This window comes from Salmo salar, chromosome 15 (assembly GCF_965601325.2).
Source record: "Salmo salar chromosome 15, fSalSal1, whole genome shotgun sequence".
In the NCBI taxonomy this organism is placed as follows: domain Eukaryota; kingdom Metazoa; phylum Chordata; class Actinopteri; order Salmoniformes; family Salmonidae; genus Salmo; species Salmo salar.
Genome location: NC_138305.1, coordinates 108729082 through 108754284, shown reverse-complemented (window position 1 = coordinate 108754284; position 25203 = coordinate 108729082). Strand labels below are relative to the sequence as shown.

Below are 25203 nucleotides of genomic sequence, written 5' to 3'. Positions count from 1 at the left end.
CCCAAAGCCAACACCTCCTTTGGCCACCTTTCCTTCCAGTTCTCTGCTGCCAGTGACTGGAACGAATTGCAAAAATCGCTGAAGCTGGAGACTTACATTTCCCTCACTAACTTTAAACATCAGCTATCTGAGCAGCTAACCGATCGCTGCAGCTGTACATAGTCCATCTGTAAATATCCCACCCAATCTACCTACCTCATCCCCATTTATTTACTTTTCTTCTCTTTTGCACACCAGTATCACTACTTACACACCATCATCTGCTCATCATCATCTGCTCATCTATCACTCCAGTGTTAATCTGCTAAATTGTAATTACTTTGCTACTATGGCTTATTTAAATAAAGGTGAAATAAAAAAATACACCATACACCATGCACATACACCATACACCATACACCATGCACATACACCATACACCACGCACATACTCTATGCACATACACCATACACCACGCACATACACCATACACCACGCACATACTCTATGCACATACACCATACACCACGCACATACGCCATACACCATACACCATGCACATACACCATACACCACGCACATACTCTATGCACATACACCATACACCACGCACATACACCATACACCATGCACATACACCATACACCACGCACATACACCATACACCATACACCATGCACATACACCATACACCACACACATACTCTATGCACATACACCATACACCACACACATACACCATACACCATACACCATGCACATACACCATACACCATGCACATACTCTATGCACATACACCATACACCACGCACATACACCATACACCCTGCACATACTCTGTGCACATACACCATACACCACGCACATACACGTGGGCACAACTGGCTAACACGAATACCTATAGACACCTCTTACACATTGACAGATACCCACCCCCCTCCATCTCTCTCCTCCAGATCTCCTGACAGATACCCACCCCCCCTCCATTTCTCTCCTCCAGATCTCCTGACAGATACCCACCCCCCTCCATCTCTCTCCTCCTGACAGATACCCACCCCCCTCCATCTCTCTCCTCCAGATCTCCTGACAGGTACCCACCCCCCTCCATCTCTCTCCTCCAGATCTCCTGACAGGTACCCACCCCCCTCCATCTCTCTCCTCCAGATCTCCTGACAGATACCCACCCCCCTCCATCTCTCTCCTCCAGATGTCCTGACAGATACCCACCCCCCTCCATCTCTCTCCTCCAGATCTCCTGACAGATACCCACCCCCCTCCATCTCTCTCCTCCAGATCTCCTGACAGATACCCACCCCCCTCCATCTCTCTCCTCCAGATCACCTGACAGATACCCACCCCCCCTCCATTTCTCTCCTCCAGATCTCCTGACAGATACCCACCCCCCTCCATCTCTCTCCTCCAGATCACCTGACAGATACCCACCCCCCTCCATTTCTCTCCTCCAGATCTCCTGACAGATACCCACGCCCTCCATCTCTCTCCTCCAGATCACCTGACAGATACCCACCCCCCTCCATCTCTCTCATCCAGATCACCTGACAGATACCCACCCCCCCTCCATCTCTCTCCTCCAGATCACCTGACAGATACCCACCCCCCCTCCATCTCTCTCCTCCAGATCTCCTGACAGATACCCACCCCCCCTCCATCTCTCTCCTCCAGATCTCCTGACAGATACCCACCCCCCTCCATCTCTCTCCTCCAGATGTCCTGACAGATACCCACCCCCCTCCATCTCTCTCCTCCAGATCTCCTGACAGATACCCACCCCCCTCCATCTCTCTCCTCCAGATGTCCTGACAGATGGACCCACCCCCGCTCCATCTCTCTCCTCCAGATCTCCTGACAGATGGATTCCCCCTGTTTGATCCCTCCTCCAGATCCAGGCAGAGATAGCGGCTGCGATCGTTCTATTTCTGCTTCCTGACCTCGTCTGATCATGTATTTAAAGGGACGTGGCAGAGTACCAGCCGATGGATGGCAGCCTCAGGATCTCCAGTGTCCTGGGTCAGATAAGAAATATCTAATTTCCTTGGCTATTGCACACACTCACCCACATCACAATATCTGCCCACCACAGGGTGCAGTGACTCAGTGACTCACAGCTGTGTATGTGTGTGTCATGCTGAGGAGTGACAGGACTGGGCAGACCTGAGGAGGGCAGCTCCTACAAATGCTGCGTCATCAGGTGGGATCGAGGTGAAGAGAGACCGACAGCTACGAAGGGAAAGACAAGACAGGACAAGCCATGCAGAAAATACCTTTTTCATTCAGCTACCAGACAGTATAGGGAGCAGTTGACCCTAAACTCTTTGAAAAAAAGGGTTCCAAAAGGGACCTTCGGCTGTCCCGAGTGAAGAACCCTTTTGGGTTCCATGTAGAACCCTCTGTGGGAAAAAAAACAGTTCTACTTGGAACCAAAAGGGTTCTACCTGGAACCAACAAGGGTTCTCCAATGGGGACAGCCGAAGAACCCTCTTAGGTTCTAGAACCCTCTTAGGTTCCTTTTTTTCTAAGAGTGTAGTTATCCACAGTATTTTTTTAATTTATTTTTAATTTATCCTTTATTTAACTAGGCAAATCAGTTAAGAACAAATTCTTATTTACAATGTTGGACTACCCAGGCCAAACCCTCCCCTAATCCGGGCAACACTGGGCCAATTGTGCACCGCCCTATTCCAATCACGGCCGGTTGTGATACAGCCTGGAATCAAACCAGGGTCTGTAGTGACGCCTCTAGCACTGAGATGCAGTGCCTTAGACCACTGCGCCACTCGGGAGCCCAGTAGACTGGGCGTACAGCCTATTCTCTATGGGCCCGATTCAGACTAAGGAAATGTACGCTTTTCCTATGCACTTCTCAGTAGTTGGTATTCAGATTTACCTTAGGCAGAAGCATAACAGGCCTTGCAGGTGTGGTTCCCTTGCGCATGCTGAATACATTTAATTGAGCCGCAGAAAAGCCTCCCACTAGCTGGCCAACATCATTTCTCGTAGAGTTTTCATTCAATAGGGTTTTCAGTACATTTATCTAAAGCCATCCATTTAAATTAGGTGTGCCTTTAATTAGAATTTTCTCCACAGACACTAGACTATGTAGAGAACAGTTCAGAATATCAGGGATCAATGACAGAATGTTAATACACACATATTCATCTCCTGTTCAGCACCAACTGGTAGATTTAAAAATACTCTGATCTTGTTTATTATTTAGGGTTAGGAAAGTATTTCTGAATTAAACATTTTTAAAAAATGGTTTGGAGAGCCTTTACACACTAAATATATTGGTGAATCAAAAATACAGTGATTTGATTCATCCTGAGTTGCCATATTCAAGTGTTCAATCCATGAAATATTGGAAGGTGAGAAAAGTGTACAATAGGGGTTGAACAGTAGTCCTATAAATCTACCAATCCTCATGAATCATGGGACTGTGATGACAACGGTCCAGTCATCGTGAACCGTGCGCCAGGCTCCAGGTTTAAACTGCTACATATGATCTGTGTTCCATAATGATTCCAATAGGCTACATGTCCTAAATTATTGCACAACTTGTAATACGTTAGCCTAATATGATCCACTATAGCTAGCGATCCTCAGGAACAACCACACCAACAGGACAGAGGAAATAAAGGTAAACTAACGATCTAATGGAATGATGAGGAAACTAACGCTAAAGTGACAGTTATAAATGTGAGGAAACTAACACTAAAGAGACAGTTATAAATGTGAGGAAACTAACACTAAAGAGACAGTTATAAATGTGAGGAAACTAACACTAAAGTTATAAATGTGAGGAAACTAACACTAAAGAGACAGTTATAAATGTGAGGAAACTAACACTAAAGTGACAGTTATAAATGTGAGGAAACTAACACTAAAGAGACAGTTATAAATGTAAGGAAACTAACACTAAAGTGACAGTTATAAATGTGAGGAAACTAACACTAAAGAGACAGTTATAAATGTGAGGAAACTAACACTAAAGAGACAGTTATAAATGTGAGGAAACTAACACTAAAGAGACAGTTATAAATGTGAGGAAACTAACACTAAAGAGACAGTTATAAATGTGAGGAAACTAACACTAAAGAGACAGTTATAAATGTGAGGAAACTAACACTAAAGTTATAAATGTGAGGAAACTAACACTAAAGAGACAGTTATAAATGTGAGGAAACTAACACTAAAGTGACAGTTATAAATGTGAGGAAACTAACGCTAAAGAGACAGTTATAAATGTGAGGAAACTAACACTAAAGTGACAGTTATAAATGTGAGGAAACTAACACTAAAGAGACAGTTATAAATGTGAGGAAACTAACACTAAAGAAACAGTTATAAATGTGAGGAAACTAACACTAAAGTTACAGTTATAAATGTGAGGAAACTAACACTAAAGTGACAGTTATAAATGTCAGGAAACTAACACTAAAGAAACAGTTATAAATGTGAGGAAACTAACACTAAAGTTACAGTTATAAATGTGAGGAAACTAACACTAAAGTGACAGTTATAAATGTGAGGAAACTAACACTAAAGAGACAGTTATAAATGTGAGGAAACTAACACTAAAGTGACAGTTATAAATGTGAGGAAACTAACACTAAAGAGACAGTTATAAATGTGAGGAAACTAACACTAAAGAGAGTTATAAATGTGAGGAAACTAACGCTAAAGTAACAGTTATAAATGTGAGGAAACTAACACTAAAGTGACAGTTATAAATGTGAGGAAACTAACACTAAAGTTATAGTTATAAATGTCAGGAAACTAACACTAAAGTTACAGTTATAAATGTCAGGAAACTAACACTAAAGTAACAGTTATAAATGTGAGGAAACTAACACTAAAGTGACAGTTATAAATGTGAGGAAACTAACACTAAAGAGACAGTTATAAATGTGAGGAAACTAACACTAAAGTGACAGTTATAAATGTGAGGAAACTAACACTAAAGAGACAGTTATAAATGTGAGGAAACTAACACTAAAGTGACAGTTATAAATGTGAGGAAACTAACACTAAAGTGACAGTTATAAATGTGAGGAAACTAACACTAAAGTGACAGTTATAAATGTGAGGAAACTAACACTAAAGTTATAGTTATAAATGTCAGGAAACTAACACTAAAGTTACAGTTATAAATGTCAGGAAACTAACACTAAAGTAACAGTTATAAATGTGAGGAAACTAACACTAAAGTGACAGTTATAAATGTGAGGAAACTAACACTAAAGAGACAGTTATAAATGTGAGGAAACTAACACTAAAGTGACAGTTATAAATGTGAGGAAACTAACACTAAAGAGACAGTTATAAATGTGAGGAAACTAACACTAAAGAGACAGTTATAAATGTGAGGAAACTAACACTAAAGTGACAGTTATAAATGTGAGGAAACTAACACTAAAGTGACAGTTATAAATGTGAGGAAACTAACACTAAAGTGACAGTTATAAATGTGAGGAAACTAACACTAAAGTGACAGTTATAAATGTGAGGAAACTAACACTAAAGAGACAGTTATAAATGTAAGGAAACTAACACTAAAGAGACAGTTATAAATGTGAGGAAACTAACACTAAAGTGACAGTTATAAATGTGAGGAAACTAACACTAAAGTTATAAATGTGAGGAAACTAACACTAAAGTGACAGTTATAAATGTGAGGAAACTAACACTAAAGTTATAAATGTGAGGAAACTAACACTAAAGTGACAGTTATAAATGTGAGGAAACTAACACTAAAGTGACAGTTATAAATGTGAGGAAACTAACACTAAAGTGACAGTTATAAATGTGAGGAAACTAACACTAAAGAGACAGTTATAAATGTAAGGAGACTAACACTAAAGTTATAAATGTGAGGAAACTAACACTAAAGTGACAGTTATAAATGTGAGGAAACTAACACTAAAGTTATAAATGTAAGGAAACTAACACTAAAGAGACAGTTATAAATGTGAGGAAACTAACACTAAAGAGACAGTTATAAATGTGAGGAAACTAACACTAAAGAGACAGTTATAAATGTGAGGAAACTAACACTAAAGTTATAAATGTGAGGAAACTAACACTAAAGAGACAGTTATAAATGTGAGGAAACTAACACTAAAGAGACAGTTATAAATGTGAGGAAACTAACGCTAAAGAGACAGTTATAAATGTGAGGAAACTAACACTAAAGAGACAGTTATAAATGTGAGGAAACTAATACTAAAGTTATAAATGTGAGGAAACTAACACTAAAGAGACAGTTATAAATGTGAGGAAACTAACACTAAAGAGACAGTTATAAATGTGAGGAAACTAATACTAAAGTTATAAATGTGAGGAAACTAACACTAAAGAGACAGTTATAAATGTGAGGAAACTAACACTAAAGAGACAGTTATAAATGTGAGGAAACTAACACTAAAGAGACAGTTATAAATGTGAGGAAACTAACACTAAAGAGACAGTTATAAATGTGAGGAAACTAACACTAAAGAGACAGTTATAAATGTGAGGAAACTAACACTAAAGTGACAGTTATAAATGTGAGGAAACTAACACTAAAGAGACAGTTATAAATGTGAGGAAACTAACACTAAAGAGACAGTTATAAATGTGAGGAAACTAACACTAAAGTTATAGTTATAAATGTCAGGAAACTAACACTAAAGTTACAGTTATAAATGTCAGGAAACTAACACTAAAGTGACAGTTAGAAATATATGTGGGTATAAATGACGGTAGTGGCTAATATTTAACACAATACATATTTTAAAAAAACATGATCTGCTTCAGTTTGCTGCCATATGACTGGTTTCACATTTGTCTCCAGCGATCATAAGGTCAAATAGATCTTAAACAATTGTCATTTATATTTACAACCCCCTTATCCTAATGGTTTACTCATTCACCTAGGTTTTATCAATAGCTCTTCTCAATTTGTAAATTACAGTGTGTGGAGAATGGTGTAATTTCTATCAGGAAATATGCTGTAGAAGTTGTTCCACTTGGTCCAAGTGGTGGAATTATGAGGGAATTAAGTCAAGGTATCCTAGTGGTTAGAGCGTTGGACTAGTAACTGAAAGGTTGCTGGATCGAATCCCCGAGCTGACAAGGTAAAAATCTGTCATTCGGCCCCTGAAAAAGGAAGTTAACTCACCGTTCCTAGGCCGTCATTGTAAATAAGAATTTGTTCTTAACTGACTTGACCTAGGTTAAATAAAGGATAAATAAAATAATAAAAAATGTGGTGTAACTTCAGACAGACCTCTGCCCCAAACGAACAGCGGGTGAATGACATGCTATTCTCATGCTTCAGTTCAAGGTCAGAGTACGGGTAGAGAGGAAAAAGTCCATTAAAAAAATGAAATTACGTTCCGTTTCCACGCGCTTAAATCGGGTCGGAATCCCCTCCACCCCCATTGGTCAAAAGTAGTGTACTAAATAAGGAATAGAGTCCCATTTGGGATATAGACTGTGTGCCAGTCTGTTGCTGCTCTCTGAACAACTCCTAATGGATATTGTCTTCACAATGACAGAGTTGACTAGAGCAAAAACAGATCTGGGACCAGTCTATAGAAAGAGACATTAGATCAGGGACCAGGCTAACTAGCAACAAACAGGTCTGGGACCAGGCTAACTGGCAACAAACAGGTCTGGGACCAGGCTAACTGGCAACAAACAGATCTGGGACCAGGCTAACTAGCAACAAACAGGTCTGGGACCAGGCTAACTGGCAACAAACAGGTCTGGGACCAGGCTAACTGGCAACAAACAGATCTGGGACCAGGCTAACTGGCAACAAACAGATCTGGGACCAGGCTAACTGGTAACAAACAGATCTGGGACCAGGCTAACTGGCAACAAACAGATCTGGGACCAGGCTTACTGGCAACAAACAGATCTGGGACCAGGCTAACTGGTAACAAACAGATCTGGAACCAGCCTAGCCAAAGAGAGCCCTAACCTGATCAATTTTATCAGTCCACCCTCCCTCCCTCCCTCCCTCCCTCCCTCCCTCCCTCCCTCCCTCCCTCCCTCCCTCCAGTGAAGACTGACTATACAGGATGTAAAAACGGCCCTGTTGTAGAAGGGTTAATTTGTTTTATGTGTGTTCAGTGGTGAATGTATAACCCTGAGGAGACACCTGTATTTGTAGTATTAGCAAACATTATTATGAATCATAGATTAAAAGCAGTATATGTAGACTTACTGTACAAGCTGAAACAACATAAGGATACAGGTACGCTACAGGTACGTTACAGGTACGTTACAGGTACGTTACAGGTACGATACAGGTACGCTACAGGTACGATACAGGTACGCTACAGGTACGCTACAGGTACGATACAGGTACGCTACAGGTACGCTACAGGTACGTTACAGGTACGTTACAGGTACGCTACAGGTAGGATACAGGTACGCTACAGGTACGCTACAGGTACGATACAGGTACGCTACAGGTACGTTACAGGTATGATACAGGTACGCTACAGGTACGATACAGGTACGCTACAGGTACGCTACAGGTACGATACAGGTACGCTACAGGTACGTTACAGGTACGTTACAGGTACGTTACAGGTACGATACAGGTACGCTACAGGTACGATACAGGTACGCTACAGGTACGCTACAGGTACGATACAGGTACGCTACAGGTACGTTACAGGTACGTTACAGGTACGATACAGGTACGCTACAGGTACGATACAGGTACGCTACAGGTACGCTACAGGTACGATACAGGTACGCTACAGGTACGATACAGGTACGCTACAGGTACGCTACAGGTACGATACAGGTACGTTACAGGTACGCTACAGGTACGATACAGGTACGTTACAGGTACGTTACAGGTACGCTACAGGTACGCTACAGGTACGTTACAGGTACGATACAGGTACGTGACAGGTACGCTACAGGTACGTTACAGGTACGATACAGGTACGCTACAGGTACGCTACAGGTACGTTACAGGTACGATACAGGTACGCTACAGGTACGCTACAGGTACGATACAGGTACGTTACAGGTACGATACAGGTACGCTACAGGTACGTTACAGGTACGCTACAGGTACGATACAGGTACGATACAGGTACGCGACAGGTACGCTACAGGTACGTTACAGGTACGATACAGGTACGCTACAGGTACGCTACAGGTACGATACAGGTACGTTACAGGTACGATACAGGTACGCTACAGGTACGCTACAGGTACGTTACAGGTACGATACAGGTACGCTACAGGTACGCTACAGGTACGCTACAGGTACGTTACAGGTACGCTACAGGTACGCTACAGGTACGCTACAGGTACGATACAGGTACGCTACAGGTACGCTACAGGTACGATACAGGTACGATACAGGTACGCTACAGGTACGCTACAGGTACGATACAGGTACGCTACAGGTACGCTACAGGTACGCTACAGGTACGATACAGGTACGCTACAGGTACGCTACAGGTACGATACAGGTACGATACAGGTACGATACAGGTACGTTACAAATGGAGAAAAAAAAAGTTGACAAGTAAAATAATGATTTGAAAGTCAGAGATATTATCCTTTAGTGTATATTTATTACAATCGAAACAAAGTGTTCCATGCCAGGGAGAAGCTGGTCCTGACTTAACAACAATAGAAAAGCCAAAGTTGGTGATTTACTGCCACCTGCAGTTTATAGAATGTTTTATCTCAAGTATAATTCATTGGCTGATCCTTCCTGATGACCTGAATGGAATCATGTGATCCTTAATCACAGGAGGTTGGTGGCACCTTAATTGGGGAGGACAGGCTCGTGGTAATGACTGGAGTGGAATAGGTGGAATGGTATCAAATACATAAAACACATGGTTTGATGCCATTCCATTTGCGCCGTTCCAGACATTATTATGAGCCGTCCTCCCCCTCAGAAGCCTCCACTGTCCTTAACCCATAGGATGTCCCACCCAGTTGACTACTTTAAAATGGTGGAAGTGAATGGCAATGTCCATGCAAAAAAATAAAAAAAATAAAGGTTATTTCTAAACACTGATGACTGTCCATTTCTATGGTTCAGGCTCATTGTTCCAGCTCATAACGGTTGATGTTCTCCAGTTTGCTCCTGAGCTCCTTGAAGTCCGGTCTGTCTGCAGGGTTGTCACTCCAACAGGCCAACATGAGTTTGTAGAGGAAGTTTGGACATTTCTCTGGAGCTGGCATCCTGTAGCCAGCGATGATCTGACGGTATACCTCGTTGTTGTTGTAGCCTGGATCACAGAGAAAGGCCATACGATCAATCAATCAATCACATTTATTTCTTACGCCCTTTTTACATCACTAGTTGTCAAAAAAAGTGGTATAACAGTAACCCAGGCCTAATCAGAATCACCTTATTTGCCAAGTACATTTGCATGTACAGGAATTTGACTAAACAGGATATGCAGAGAGACAACAAACAGGATATGCAGAGAGACAACAAACAGGATATGCAGAGAGACAACAAGCAGGATATGCAGAGAGACAACAAGCAGGATATGCAGAGAGACAACAAACAGGATATGCAGAGACAACAAACAGGATATGCAGAGAGACAACAAGCAGGATATGCAGAGAGACAATAAGCAGGATATGCAGAGAGACAACAAGCAGGATATGCAGAGAGACAACAAACAGGATATGCAGAGAGACAACAAACAGGATATGCAGAGCGACAACAAGCAGGATATGCAGAGAGACAATAAGCAGGATATGCAGAGAGACAATAAGCAGGATATACAGAGACAATAAGCAGGATATGCAGAGAGACAATAAGCAGGATATGCAGAGACGCAGGGCAGAGAGACAACAGGCTACGCAGAGAGACAATAAACAGGATATGCAGAGACAATAAGCAGGATATGCAGAGACAATAAGCAGGATATTCAGAGACAATAAGCAGGATATGCAGAGAGACAATAAGCAGGATATGCAGAGACAATAAGCAGGATATGCAGAGAGACAATAAGCAGGATATGCAGAGAGACAATAAGCAGGATATGCAGAGAGACAAAAAACAGGCTACGCAGAGAGACAATAAACAGGATATGCAGAGACAATAAACAGGATATACAGAGAGACGATAAACAGGATACACAGTAAGACGATAAACAGGATATACAGAGAGACAATGAACAGGATATACAGACAACACATGTAGAAGCTGAGAGAACACAAATCCACATGAGGTACAGCGAATTCAGGAAGTGTTCAGACCCCTTCCCTTTTCCCCTTCCCATCATGCCAAAGCAAAAACAGGTCATTTAGAATTTTTTAAATAAATAAATAAAAACTGAAATACCTTATTTAAGTAAGTATTCAGACCCTTTGCTATGAGACTCTAAATTGAGCTCAGGTGCATCCTGTTTCCATTGATCATCCTTGAGATGACTGGAATCCACCTGCGGTAAATTCAATTTATTTGACATAATTTGGAAAGGCACAGACCTGTTTATATAAGGTCTCACAGATGACAGTGCATGGCAGAGCGGAAACCAAGCTATCAGGTTGGAGGAATTGTCTGTAGAGCTCTAAGACAGGATTGTGTTGAGGCACAGATCTGAGGAAGGGCACCAAAAACATTCTGCAGCAATGAAGGTCCCCAAGAACACAGTGGCTTCCATCATTCTTAAATGGAAGAAGTTTGGAACCACCGATATACTTCCTAGAGGTGGCCACCCGGCCAAACTGAGCAATCGGGGGAGAAGGGCCTTAGTCAGGGCGGTGACCAAGAACCCGATGGTCACTCTGACAGAGCTCCAGAGTTCCTTTGTGGAGATAGATGGTTGTCTTTCTGGAAGGTTCTCATATGTAGCACTCCACCAGTCAGGCCTTTATGTTAGTGGCCAGACAGAAGCCACTCCTCAGTAAAAGGCACACGACAGCCCGCTTGGAGTTTGCCAAAAGGCATCTAAAGACTCTCGGACCATGAGAAACAAGATTCTCTGGTCAAATGAATGCCAAGCGTCACGTCTGGAGGAAACCTGGCACCATCCCTACAGGGAAGCATGGTGGTGGCAGCATCATGCTGTGGGGATGTTTTTCAGCGGCAGAGACTGGGAGACTAGTCCGGATCGAGGGAAATATGAACGGAGCAAAGTACAGAGTGTCACGTCCTGACCAGCAGAGGGAGGTATGGTATCAGTTTTGGGTCAGGATGTGGCAGGTTTTTTGTATGTTAAGGGGTTTGTGTTGGTGATTAGACTCCCAATTGAAGGCAGGTGTGTTGAGTTGCCTTTGATTGGGAGTCTTATATAGTGGTGTGTGTTTTTCTTTGGGGTTGTGGGTAGTTGTTTGTGGTCACTGCTTGTTTAGCCTGTCACACTGTTGCCGTCGTGAGTATTGTTTTGTTTGGTTTTCCAGTGGATACTTTACTTGTTTTTTCATCAATATCATGAGTATCCACATTCCCGCTGCGCCTTGGTCCATTCCTAACGACGGTTGTTACACAGAGAGATCCTGGATGAAAACCTGCTCCAGAGCGCTCAGGACCTCAGACTGGGGCGAAGGTTCACTTTCCAACAGGACGACAACCCTAAGCACACAGCCAAGACAACGCAGGAGTGGCTTCAGTACAAGTCTCTGAATGTCCTTGAGCGGCCCAGACAGAGCCCGGAATTGAACCTGATCAAATATCTCTGGAAAGTCCTGAAAATATCTGTGCAGCAACGCTCCCCATTCAACCTGACAGAGCTTGAGAGGATCTGCAGAGAAGAATGGGAGAAACTCCCCAAATACAGGTGTGCCAACCTTTGTAGCGTCATACCCAAGAAGACTTGAGGCTGTAATCGTTGCCAAAGGTGCTTCAACAAAGTACTGAGTAAAAGGTCTGAATAGTTATGTAAATGATATAGAATGTTTTTTACATTTGCAAAAATATTTTTTTTTAAATCAGTTTTAGAATAAGGTTGTAACGTAACAAAATGTGGAAAAAGTCAAGGGGTCTGAATACTTTCCGAATGCACTCTACACTATGTACACCAGGGCTGCCCAAACCTCTTCCTGGAGATCTACTGTCCTGTAGGTTTTCAGTCCAACCCTAATTTAGCAGTTCTGATTCAGCTAGTTAAGGTCTTGTTGAGCAGCTAATACGTAGAACCAGGTGTGTTAAATTAGGGTTGGACTGAAAACCCACAGGACGGTAGATCTCCAGGAAGAGGGTTGGACTGAAAACCCACAGGACGCTAGATCTCCAGGAAGAGGGTTGGGCAGCCCTGGTGTACACTGTAGAACTACAAGCTTCACTGTAAACCCAAAGAGCAAAGCAAAGCAGAAGTGAGAGCACAGCAGCCAGGAAACACTCCCTAGAAGGAAGAAATGTAGGCTGTGTTTAGACAGGCAGCCGAATTCTGATCTTTTTTTTCTCACTAATTGGTATTTTGACCAATCAGATGAGCTCTGAAAAATAGCTGATGTGAATAGATCTGATGTCATTCGTCAAAAGATAAATGAGTGGATAAAAGATCAGAATTGGGCTGCACGTGTAGACTTAGCCTAAGGCAATTATCTCCTGGTCTTCAGGCCTACTGTTTATAATAGAAGTAAGGATTAATACCACACAGCTAGTCAGAGGCATGGCCTGTATACTGGTTAGATCAGGGGCTTTCAATCCTCTCCTCAGAAACCCTCAGGCGCTCTATATATTTCATATTTTCCAGAACTAGTACGTGATTCAACTTGTCAACTAATCATCAAGCTCTGGATCAGGTGAGCTAGTTCAGGGTTACAACCAAACCATTGGGTTAGGTGAGACATGACATACCTGGGTATGGAATCCCACCATAGGTTAGTATCTCGTAGAGCAGAACCCCAAAGGACCAGACATCTGACTTGTTGGAGAAACGTCCGTGGCTGATGGCCTCCGGGGAACTCCATTTGTAGGGGATCTTTTTGTCCTCGGACACGTAGAAGGGCTCCTGAGGATGGAGAGAAACCCAACGAGGATGGAAAAATACTGCAAATTATTAATACAAATATATTGGGGGGAAAGGAGGAAGAGGGGAAAACATATTCTTTGTAAACAGCAAACTGCTGACCACTGGCAAAGTAATGTGGTTGAAAAATATTTGTACAAATTCTGGGTATATTTTAACAATATAAACCATGTTCAATCAAAACAAATTTGCTGGTGCTGAATACAATTACTTCAAACTAAATTGCACTGAGCTTTAATTTCTTGTAAAATGCTTTGGAGAATGTTGTCTATCCTAGTTCTTAACGGTACACAGTTGGAATTGGGAAAACCCAAGGACCAATCATCATGACACAAATGAGACACACAGACACAAAGGAAACATCCCAGATTATATCCTTGCCATGTCCAGGTATAGCTGTATGCTTAGTAGAAAGCTGTCTATCCTAGTTGTTAACAGTACCAGTTGGGATTGGGAAAACCCAACGTCCACTCAATCACGGCACAAACGCAAACACATACCATCACCCCAGGTTTATCCCTGCTGACCTGGATGATTCTGGCCAGTCCGAGTAATGACCTAATGAACGTTCTCTAAAGGTGAGGGAATGTTTGTTGTTTGCTGGGAACCTAGTAACCTTCATGATTCTGGCCAGTCCGAGTAATGACGTAATGAACGTTCTCTAAAGGTGAGGGAATGTTTGTTGTTTGCTGGGAACCTAGTAACCTTCATGATTCTAGCCAGTCCGAGTAATGACATAATGAACGTTCTCTAAAGGTGAGGGAATGTTTGTTGTTTGCTGGGACCCTAGTAACCTTCATGATTCTGGCCAGTCCGAGTAATGACCTAATGAACGTTCTCTAAAGGTGAGGGAATGTTTGTTGTTTGCTGGGAACCTAGTAACCTTCATAATTCTGGCCAGTCCAAAGTCAGCCACCTTGCAGGTGTAGTTCTCCAGTTATTAGTACCTACCTTGTTAGTCATCGCATCCCTCAGTCTGCTGAGAGACGCTACGATACCATCCTATGTTACAAGCGTCTGTTCACTAAAGATTATACCAACCTTGATGATCCTGGCCAGTCCAAAGTCGGCCACCTTGCAGATATAGTTCTCTCCCACCAGGACGTTTCGGGCCGCCAGGTCTCTATGGATACTGTTCTGCTGCTCCAGATACGCCATCCCATCAGCCACCTGGGCTGCCATGTCCGCCAAAGACACCAGGTCCAGCAGAGAACCCTCTGAACCTGGAGAGAGAGACTGATTGGTCAGAACTATGGACCTCTGGGACAGATTATCTGAAAATGTGGCTGAAGGGGGGTACATTACACTTGTATTACATGTTTAAGCAGGTACTCAGTTAAAATACTTTCGTTTTGACTGTTGAGAAAAAAATATATGTTTGAGGCCACTTTCAAAAATGTCTATCAGAAAGATCATTGTATGTACAGTAAGGGCCTGTTTCAGAGTCATAGAGACACATTGTGGTGTGCTGGAGGACTGGCTGGAGGACTGGCTAGAGGACTGGCTGGAGGACTGGCTGGAGGACTGATTGGAGGACTGGCTGGAGGACTGATTGAAATACTGGCTGGAGGACTGGCTGGAGGACTGACTGGAGGACTGATTGAAATACTGGCTGGAGGACTGGCTGGAGGACTGACTGGAGGACTGGCTGGAGGACTGACTGGAGGACTGATTGAAATACTGGCTGGAGGACTGACTGGAGGACTGGCTGGAGGACTGGCTGGAGGACTGATTGAAAGACTGGCTGGAGGACTGACTGGAGGACTGATTGGAGGACTGACTGGAGGACTGATTGGAGGACTGACTGGAGGACTGGCTGGAGGACTGACTGGAGGACTGGCTGGAGGACTGGCTGGAGGACTGATTGAAAGACTGGCTGGAGGACTGACTGGAGGACTGATTGGAGGACTGACTGGAGGACTGATTGGAGGACTGGCTGGAGGACTGGCTGGAGGACTGATTGGAGGACTGGCTGGAGGACTGATTGGAGGACTGACTGGAGGACTGGCTGGAGGACTGGCTGGAGGACTGATTGGAGGACTGGCTGGAGGACTGACTGGAGGACTGGCTGGAGGACTGGCTGGAGGACTGATTGGAGGACTGGCTGGAGGACTGACTGGAGGACTGACTGGAGGACTGACTGACTAACCTCTGAGGAAGCTCAACAGGTTTCCCTTCTCCATGAGTTCAGTGATGATGTAGTAGGGGGATGAGGAGGTGCAGACGGCGAACAGGGAGATCAGGTGTCTGTGTCTCAGCTTCTTCAGGATCTGCACCTCACACTGGAACTCATGGTCGTTCAACGAGTCTGAAAAGAGATGAGGGTGAGGCTGAAGGTGAGGGTGAAGGTGGGGTGAGGGTGAAGTTAAGGGTGAGAGTGAGAGTGAGAGTGAGGGTGCAGGTGAGGGTGAGGGTAGGGGTGAAGGTGAGGGTGAGGGTAAGAATAAGGGTGAGGTTGAGGGTGAAGGTAAGGGTGAAAGTAAGGGTGAGGGTGAAGGTAAGGGTGAGGGTAAAGGTGAGGGTAAGGGTGAGGTTGAGGGTGAAGGTAAGGGTGAGGGTAAGGGTGAGGGTAAAGGTGAGGGTAAGGGTGAGGTTGAGGGTGAAGGTAAGGGTGAGGGTAAGGGTGAGGTTGAGGGTGAAGTTAAGGGTGAAGGTAAGGGTGAGGGTAAGGGTGAGGGTAAAGGTGAGGGTAAGGGTGAGGTTGAGGGTGAAGGTAAGGGTGAGGGTAAGGGTGAGGGTAAAGGTGAGGGTAAGGGTGAGGTTGAGGGTGAAGTTAAGGGTGAAGGTAAGGATGAGGGTGGGGGTAAGGGTGATGGTCGGGTGAGGGTAAGGGTGGGAGTAAGGGTGAGGGTAAGGATGAGAGTGGGGGTAAGGGTGATAGTAGGGTGAGGACCCTGGGGGTAAGGTAGGGACCCTGGGGGTAAGGTAGGGTGAGGACCCTAGGGTGAGGGTAAGGGTGGGGGTAAGGGTGGGGGTAAGGGTGAGGGTGGGGGTACGGGTGATGGTAGGGTGAGGGTATGGGTGGGGGTAAGGGTGGGGGTAAGGGTGAGGGTGAGGGTGGGGGTACGGGTGAGGGTGAGGGTGGAGGGTAAGGGTGGGGAGGGTAAGGGTGAGGGTGAAGGTGGGGGTAAGGGTGAAGGTGAGGGTAAGGGTGAGGGTGAGGGTGAGGGTGAGGGTGAAGGTAAGGGTGAAGGTGAGGGTGAGGGTGAGGGTGAAGGTAAGGGTAGGGTGATGGTGGGTTGAGGGTAAGGGTGAGGGTAAGGGTGAGGGTAAGGGTGAGGTGGTAAGGTAAGGTGAGGGTGAGGGGTGAGGGTGAGAGGTGAGGGTAAGGGTGAGGTGAAGGGTGAGGTGAGGGTGAGGTGAGGGTGGGAGGGTGAAGGTGAGGGTGAGGGCAGGGGTGAGGGTGGGGGTGAAGGTAAGGGTGATGGTAGGGTGAGGGTGGGAAGGGTGAGGGTGAGGGTGAAGGTAGGGTGAGGGTGGGGGTGAGGGTGAAGGTAGGGGTGAGGGTGAAGGTAGGGGTGAGGGGTGAGGGTGGGGGTGAGGGTGAAGGTAGGGGTGAGGGTAAGGGTGGGGGTGAAGGTAGGGGTGATGGTAGGGTGAGGGTAAGGGTGGGGGTGAAGGTAGGGGTGAGGGTGGGGGTGAAGGTAGGGGTGAGGGTGAGGGTAAGGGTGAGGGTAGGTGTGGGGGTGAAGGTAGGGGTGATGGTAGGAGGGGGGTGAGGGTAAGGGTGAGGGTGGGGGTGATGGTAGGGTGAGGGTGAGAGTGTGGGGGTGAAGGTAGGGGTGAGGGTGGGGATGTTTATGTGTGTAAGTGTGTCTTGGTGGATAGGGGCATCAGTAATGGGTCATTAACTTAACCAATCACAAGCACAGATGGACACGGTAAAGGGATGGACACGGTAAAGGGATGGACACGGTAAAGGGATGGACACAGTAAAGGGATGGACACGGTAAAGGGATGGACACGGTAAAGGGATGGACACGGTAAAGGGATGGACACGGTAAAGGGATGGACACAGTAAAGGGATGGACACAGTAAAGGGATGGACACGGTAAAGGGATGGACACGGTAAAGGGATGGACACGGTAAAGGGATGGACACGGTAAAGGGATGGACACGGTAAAGGGATGGACACGGTAAAGGGATGGACACGGTAAAGGGATGGACACGGTAAAGGGATGGACACGGTAAAGGGATGGACACGGTAAAGGGATGGACACGGTAAAGGGATGGACACGGTAAAGGGATGGACACGGTAAAGGGATGGACACGGTAAAGGGATGGACACGGTAAAGGGATGGACACGGTAAAGGGATGGACACGGTAAAGGGATGGACACGGTAAAGGGATGGACACGGTAAAGGGATGGACACGGTAAAGGGATGGACACGGTAAAGGGATGGACACGGTAAAGGGATGGACTCGGTAAAGGGATGGACTTGTTTGCCAATCCACTGTTGGATGAGGAAGTCTGGGAGCAGAGGCTATGTATCATGTTGAAACTATTTCAGGGACCTTTCTAGACTGGTCCTGTCCTGTCCTGCCCTGTCCTGTCCTGTCCTGTAATATATTGTATGCGCTGTAGCCAACACCTGTATCATAGACTATCGTTCACAAGCCATAGTTACGTAGTTGCCAATACAATGAAAGAATACACACAGAGAGTTGACAGACTGATAACATTCCAGTCCTCCTGTCCACTGAGCAGTCTCTAACAGTAAGACTGATAACAGTCCCCCACGTCCTCCTGTCCACTGAGCAGTCTCTAACAGTAAGACTGATAACAGTCCACCCCACAGTCCTCCTGTCCACTGAGCAGTCTCTAACAGTAAGACTGATAACAGTCCACCCCACAGTCCTCCTGTCCACTGAGCAGTCTCTAACAGTAAGACTGATAACATTCTACCCCACAGTCCTCCTGTCCACTGAGCAGTCTCTAACAGTAAGACTGATAACATTCCATCCCACAGTCCTCCTGTCCACTGAGCAGTCTCTAACAGTAAGACTGATAACATTCTACCCCACAGTCCTCCTGTCCACTGAGCAGTCTCTAACAGTAAGACTGATAACAGTCCACCCCACAGTCCTCCTGTCCACTGAGCAGTCTCTAACAGTAAGACTGATAACATTCTACCCCACAGTCCTCCTGTCCACTGAGCAGTCTCTAACAGTAAGACTGATAACATTCCACCCCACAGTCCTCCTGTCCACTGAGCAGTCTCTAACAGTAAGACTGATAACATTCTACCCCACAGTCCTCCTGTCCACTGAGCAGTCTCTAACAGTAAGACTGATAACATTCTACCCCACAGTCCTCCTGTCCACTGAGCAGTCTCTAACAGTAAGACTGATAACATTCCACCCCACAGTCCTCCTGTCCACTGAGCAGTCTCTAACAGTAAGACTGATAACATTCCACCCCACAGTCCTCCTGTCCACTGAGCAGTCTCTAACAGTAAGACTGATAACATTCCACCCCACAGTCCTCCTGTCCACTGAGCAGTCTCTAACAGTAAGACTGATAACAGTCCACCCCACAGTCCTCCTGTCCACTGAGCAGTCTCTAACAGTAAGACTGATAACAGTCCACCCCACAGTCCTCCTGTCCACTGAGCAGTCTCTAACAGTAAGACTGATAACAGTCCACCCCACAGTCCTCCTGTCCACTGAGCAGTCTCTAACAGTAAGACTGATAACATTCCAGTCCTCCTGTCCACTGAGCAGTCTCTAACAGTAAGACTGATAACAGTCCACCCCACAGTCCTCCTGTCCACTGAGCAGTCTCTAACAGTAAGACTGATAACATTCCACCCCACAGTCCTCCTGTCCACTGAGCAGTCTCTAACAGTAAGACTGATAACAGTCCACCCCACAGTCCTCCTGTCCACTGAGCAGTCTCTAACAGTAAGACTGATAACAGTCCACCCCACAGTCCTCCTGTCCACTGAGCAGTCTCTAACAGTAAGACTGATAACAGTCCACCCCACAGTCCTCCTGTCCACTGAGCAGTCTCTAACAGTAAGACTGATAACAGTCCACCCCACAGTCCTCCTGTCCACTGAGCAGTCTCTAACAGTAAGACTGATAACTATAGGTTGTTTTGGTTACGATGTGTGTATCAGATGTCACCACGGAACACAGAACCCTAAGGCCCTAAGGCTGGGGCTGGGACGAGACACACCACCGCCAGGATTCACATAAGACAGGAAATGCAAAAATGTTTCTCTGACAATGGAGTTTGCGTAAGAAAAGAATGAGGGAATTTTTGACACACACATACACACACACACACACTGTCAGGTGATTTGTCATTTACTTCTGGCATGAAGGAAATGTTAAAACAAATCAAATGTTATTTGTCACATGCGCCGAATTCGACATGTGTAGACCTTACAGTGAAATGCTTACTTACAAACCCTTAAAACCAACAATGCATTTTAAAATAAAATAAGAGTTAAAATATTTACTAAAAGTAACACAATAAAATAACAATAACGAGGCTATATATAGGATTTACCGGTACCGAGTCAATATGCGGGGGAACAGGTTAGTCAAGGTAATTGAGGTAATATGCACATATAGGTAGGGGGTAAAGTGACTATGCAGCAGTGTAAAGAAAAGGGTGGGTCAATGAAATAGTCCGGGTAGCAATTTGATTAGCTTGGGGGTAGAAGCTGTTAAGGAGCGTTTTGGACCTTGACTTGGCGCTCCGGTACAGCTTGCCGTGCGGTAGCAGAGAGAACAGTCTATGACTGGGGTGGCTGGAGTCTTTAACAATTTTTAGGGCCTTCCTCTGACACCACCTGGTATATAGGTCCTGGATGGCAGGAAGCGTGGCCCCGGTGATGTACTGGGCCGTACGCACTACCCTCTGTAGGGCTTTGCGGTCGGAGGCCGAGCAGTTGCCATACCAGGCGCTGATGCAACCCATCAGAATGCTCTCGATGGTGCAGCTGTAGAACTTTTTGAAGATCTGGGGACCCATGCCAAATCTTTTCAGTTTCCTGAGGGAGAATAGGCGTTGTCGTGCCCTCTTCACGACTGTCTTGGTGTGTTTGGACCATGTTAGTTTGTTGGTGATGTGGACACCAAGGAACTTGAAACTCTCAACCTTCTCTACTACAGCCCAGTCGATGTGAATGGGGGCGTGCTCGGCCCTCCTTTTCCTGTAGTCCACAATCATCTCCTTAGTCTTGCTCACATTGAGACAGAGGTTGTTGTCCTGGCACCACACTGCCAGGTCTCTGACCTCCTCCCTATAGGCTGTCTCATCTTGGTCGGTGATCAGGCCTACCACCATTGTGTCCTCGGCAAACTTAATGATGGCGTTGGAGTCATATTTGGCCACGCAGTCGTGGGTGAACAGGGAGTACAGGAGGGGACTAAGCACACACCCCTGAGGGGTCCCTGTGTTGAGGATCAGCGTGGCGGATGTGTTGTTACCTACCCTTAACCACCTGGGGGACGGCCCGTCAGGAAGTCCAGGATCCAGTTGCAGAGGGAGGTGTTTAGTCCCAGGGTCCTTAGCTTAGTGATGAGCTTTGAGCGCACTATGGTGTTTAACGCTAAGCTGTCGTCAATGTGAAGAGCATTCTCACATAGGTGTTCCTTTCATCCAGGTGGGAAAGGGGCAGTGTGGAGTGCAATAGAGATTGCATCATCTGTGGATCTGTTGGGGGAGTATGTGAATTGGAGTGCCTTTCTACTGTAACATGAGTCATGATTCTATTTAGATATAATGGTCAAACAAACTTGACCATCTTTTCTGTAGTCAGTAAAGGATGATTGGTATTTGTGGGCATCTGGGATAAATGCACAAACTACCTGACTGCTTGGCTGTTGTTTGGCTGGTCCTCAGAACAGCTGATCTCACAGCAAACAAAGAGGAGGATTCCCATTGGAGGAACTAACATGCTCTCTCCCTGTAAATGATCTAATGCTCAGAATCCATATTGAACAGCTTTCGTAGTACAGTCAAATGATCATGACGATCACAATCAACACAACCACACTAGGGGGCAAATCCAAAATGGCACCTTATTCCATAGTGTGTCACGTTTGGCCAGAGCTGTGTAAGGTTCTGTCTAAAAGTAATACACTGTCCAGGGAGTAATACACTGTCCTGGGAGTACTACACTGTCCAATGAGTAATACACTGTCCCAATGAGTAAATACACTGTCCCAATGAGTAATACACTGTCCAGGGAGTAATACACTGTCCTGGGAGTACTACACTGTCCAGGGAGTAATACACTGTCCAGGGAGTAATACACTGTCCAATGAGTAATACACTGTCCTGGGAGTACTACACTGTCCAATGAGTAATACACTGTCCCAATGAGTAATACACTGTCCAGGGGGTAATACACTGTCCCAATGAGTAATACACTGTCCAGGGAGTAATACACTGTCCCAATGAGTAACACACTGTCCCAATGAGTAATACACTGTCCAGGGAGTAATACACTGTCCAGGGAGTAATACACTGTCCCAATGAGTAATACACTGTCCCAATGAGTAATACACTGCCCAGGGAGTAATACACTGTCCAGGGAGTAATACACTGTCCCAATGAGTAATACACTGTCCAGGGGGTAATACACTGTCCCAATGAGTAATACACTGTCCAGGGAGTAATACACTGTCCAGGGAGTAACACACTGTCCCAATGAGTAATACACTGTCCGGGGAGTAATACACTGTCCCAATGAGTAATACACTGTCCAGGGAGTAATACACTGTCCCAATGAGTAATACACTGTCCAGGGAGTAATACACTGTCCAGGGAGTAATACACTGTCCAGGGAGTAATACACTGTCCCAATGAGTAATACACTGTCCAGGGAGTAATACACTGTCCCAATGAGTAATACACTGTCCAGGGAGTAATACACTGTCCCAATGAGTAATACACTGTCCCAATGAGTAATACACTGTCCAGTGAGTAATACACTGTCCAATGAGTAATACACTGTCCAGGGAGTAATACACTGTCCCAATGAGTAATACACTGTCCAGGGAGTAATACACTGTCCAGTGAGTAATACACTGTCCAGGGAGTAATACACTGTCCCAATGAGTAATACACTGTCCCAATGAGTAATACACTGTCCAGGGAGTAATACACTGTCCCAATGAGTAATACACTGTCCCAATGAGTAATACACTGTCCAGGGAGTAATACACTGTCCCAATGAGTAATACACTGTCCCAATGAGTAATACACTGTCCAGGGAGTAATACACTGTCCAGGGAGTAATACACTGTCCCAATGAGTAATACACTGTCCCAATGAGTAATACACTGTCCAGGGAGTAATACACTGTCCAGGGAGTAATACACTGTCCAGGGAGTAATACACTGTCCAGGGAGTAATACACTGTCCCAATGAGTAATACACTGTCCAGGGAGTAAACACTGTCCCAATGAGTAATACACTGTCCAGGGAGTAATACACTGTCCAGGGAGTAATACACTGTCCAGTGAGTAATACACTGTCCCAATGAGTAATACACTGTCCAGGGAGTAATACACTGTCCCAATGAGTAATACACTGTCGCGGGAGTAATACACTGTCCCAATGAGTAATACACTGTCCAGGGAGTAATACACTGTCCAGTGAGTAATACACTGTCCCAATGAGTAATACACTGCCCAGGGAGTAATACACTGTTTTGGGAGTTAATACACTGTCCCAATGAGTAATACACTGTCCCAATGAGTAATACACTGTCCAGGGAGTAATACACAGTCCAGTGAGTAATACACTGTCCCAATGAGTAATACACTGTCCCAATGAGTAATACACTGTCCAGGGAGTAATACACTGTCCAGGGAGTAATACACTGTCCCAATGAGTAATACACTGTCCCAATGAGTAATACACTGTCCCAATGAGTAATACACTGTCCCAATGAGTAATACACTGTCCCAATGAGTAATACACTGTCCAGGGAGTAACACACTGTCCCAATGAGTAATACACTGTCCAGGGAGTAACACACTGTCCCAATGAGTAATACACTGTCCAGGGAGTACTACACTGTCCAGTGAGTAATACACTGTCCCAAAGAGTAATACACTGTCCAGGGAGTAATACACTGTCCCAATGAGTAATACACTGTCCAGGGAGTAATACACTGTCCAGGGAGTAATACACTGTCCCAATGAGTAATACACTGTCCAGGGAGTAATACACTGTCCCAATGAGTAATACACTGTCCAGGGAGTAATACACTGTCCCAATGAGTAATACACTGTCCAGGGAGTAATACACTGTCCCAATGAGTAATACACTGTCCAGTGAGTAACACACTGTCCCAATGAGTAATACACTGTCCCAATGAGTAATACACTGTCCAGGGAGTAATACACTGTCCAGTGAGTAATACACTGTCCCAATGAGTAATACACTGTCCCAATGAGTAATACACTGTCCAGGGAGTAATACACTGTCCCAATGAGTAATACACTGTCCAGGGAGTAATACACTGTCCAGGGAGTAATACACTGTCCCAATGAGTAATACACTGTCCCAATGAGTAATACACTGTCCAGGGAGTAATACACTGTCCCAATGAGTAATACACTGTCCAGGGAGTACTACACTGTCCAGTGAGTAATACACTGTCCCAAAGAGTAATACACTGTCCAGGGAGTAACACACTGTCCCAATGAGTAATACACTGTCCAGGGAGTAATACACTGTCCCAATGAGTAATACACTGTCCAGGGAGTAATACACTGTCCCAATGAATAATTACACTGTCCCAATGAGTAATACACTGTCCCAATGAGTAATACACTGTCCCAATGAGTAATACACTGTCCCAATGAGTAATACACTGTCCAGGGAGTAATACACTGTGCAGGGAGTTTTCCCACTGTGCTTCTGCCTCTAAAATGCTCTTCAGGGTTAAGACTGGGTGTCTGTAAAGCACTCTGTGACAACTACTGATGTTAAAAGGGCTTTATAAAATACATTCCAATAATTGAATTAAGATGGTGGCATTTCAGGTGCAGCCTTGTGATTCTGTGAATCTGTAAGTGTTCTGTACCGTTCTTGAGAATCTTGATGGCCACGTTGATGCTGTTCTTCCACTTGCCCCGGTGAACGTCAGCAAAAAACCCGCTGCCCAGCTGCTCTCCCAGGGTGAACTCCTCCTTGGGGAGCTCCCACTCATCCACTGTGGAGTGAGATAGGTCCTGGGGCACTGGCTCTTTCTGGGGAGGAGAGAATGTGT

At 45.1% G+C, this 25203-nt stretch overlaps 1 protein-coding gene across 1 annotated transcript in view; it reads right to left on the bottom strand.

Moving 5' to 3' along the window:
* Positions 1-9567: 9567 nt before the first annotated feature.
* The window catches only part of LOC106572901 (protein-tyrosine kinase 6), a 26537-nt gene continuing 10901 nt past the window's right edge, over positions 9568-25203 (bottom strand). Inside the window, exons 4-8 of the mRNA XM_014147486.2 lie at positions 25018-25183; positions 16110-16268; positions 15002-15183; positions 13789-13942; positions 9568-10258 (exon numbers count right to left, since the gene is read on the bottom strand). Of these exons, the coding sequence (XP_014002961.1) occupies positions 10071-10258; positions 13789-13942; positions 15002-15183; positions 16110-16268; positions 25018-25183 (849 nt within the window). The 3' untranslated portion in view covers positions 9568-10070. The remainder of the gene's footprint in view (positions 10259-13788; positions 13943-15001; positions 15184-16109; positions 16269-25017; positions 25184-25203) is intronic.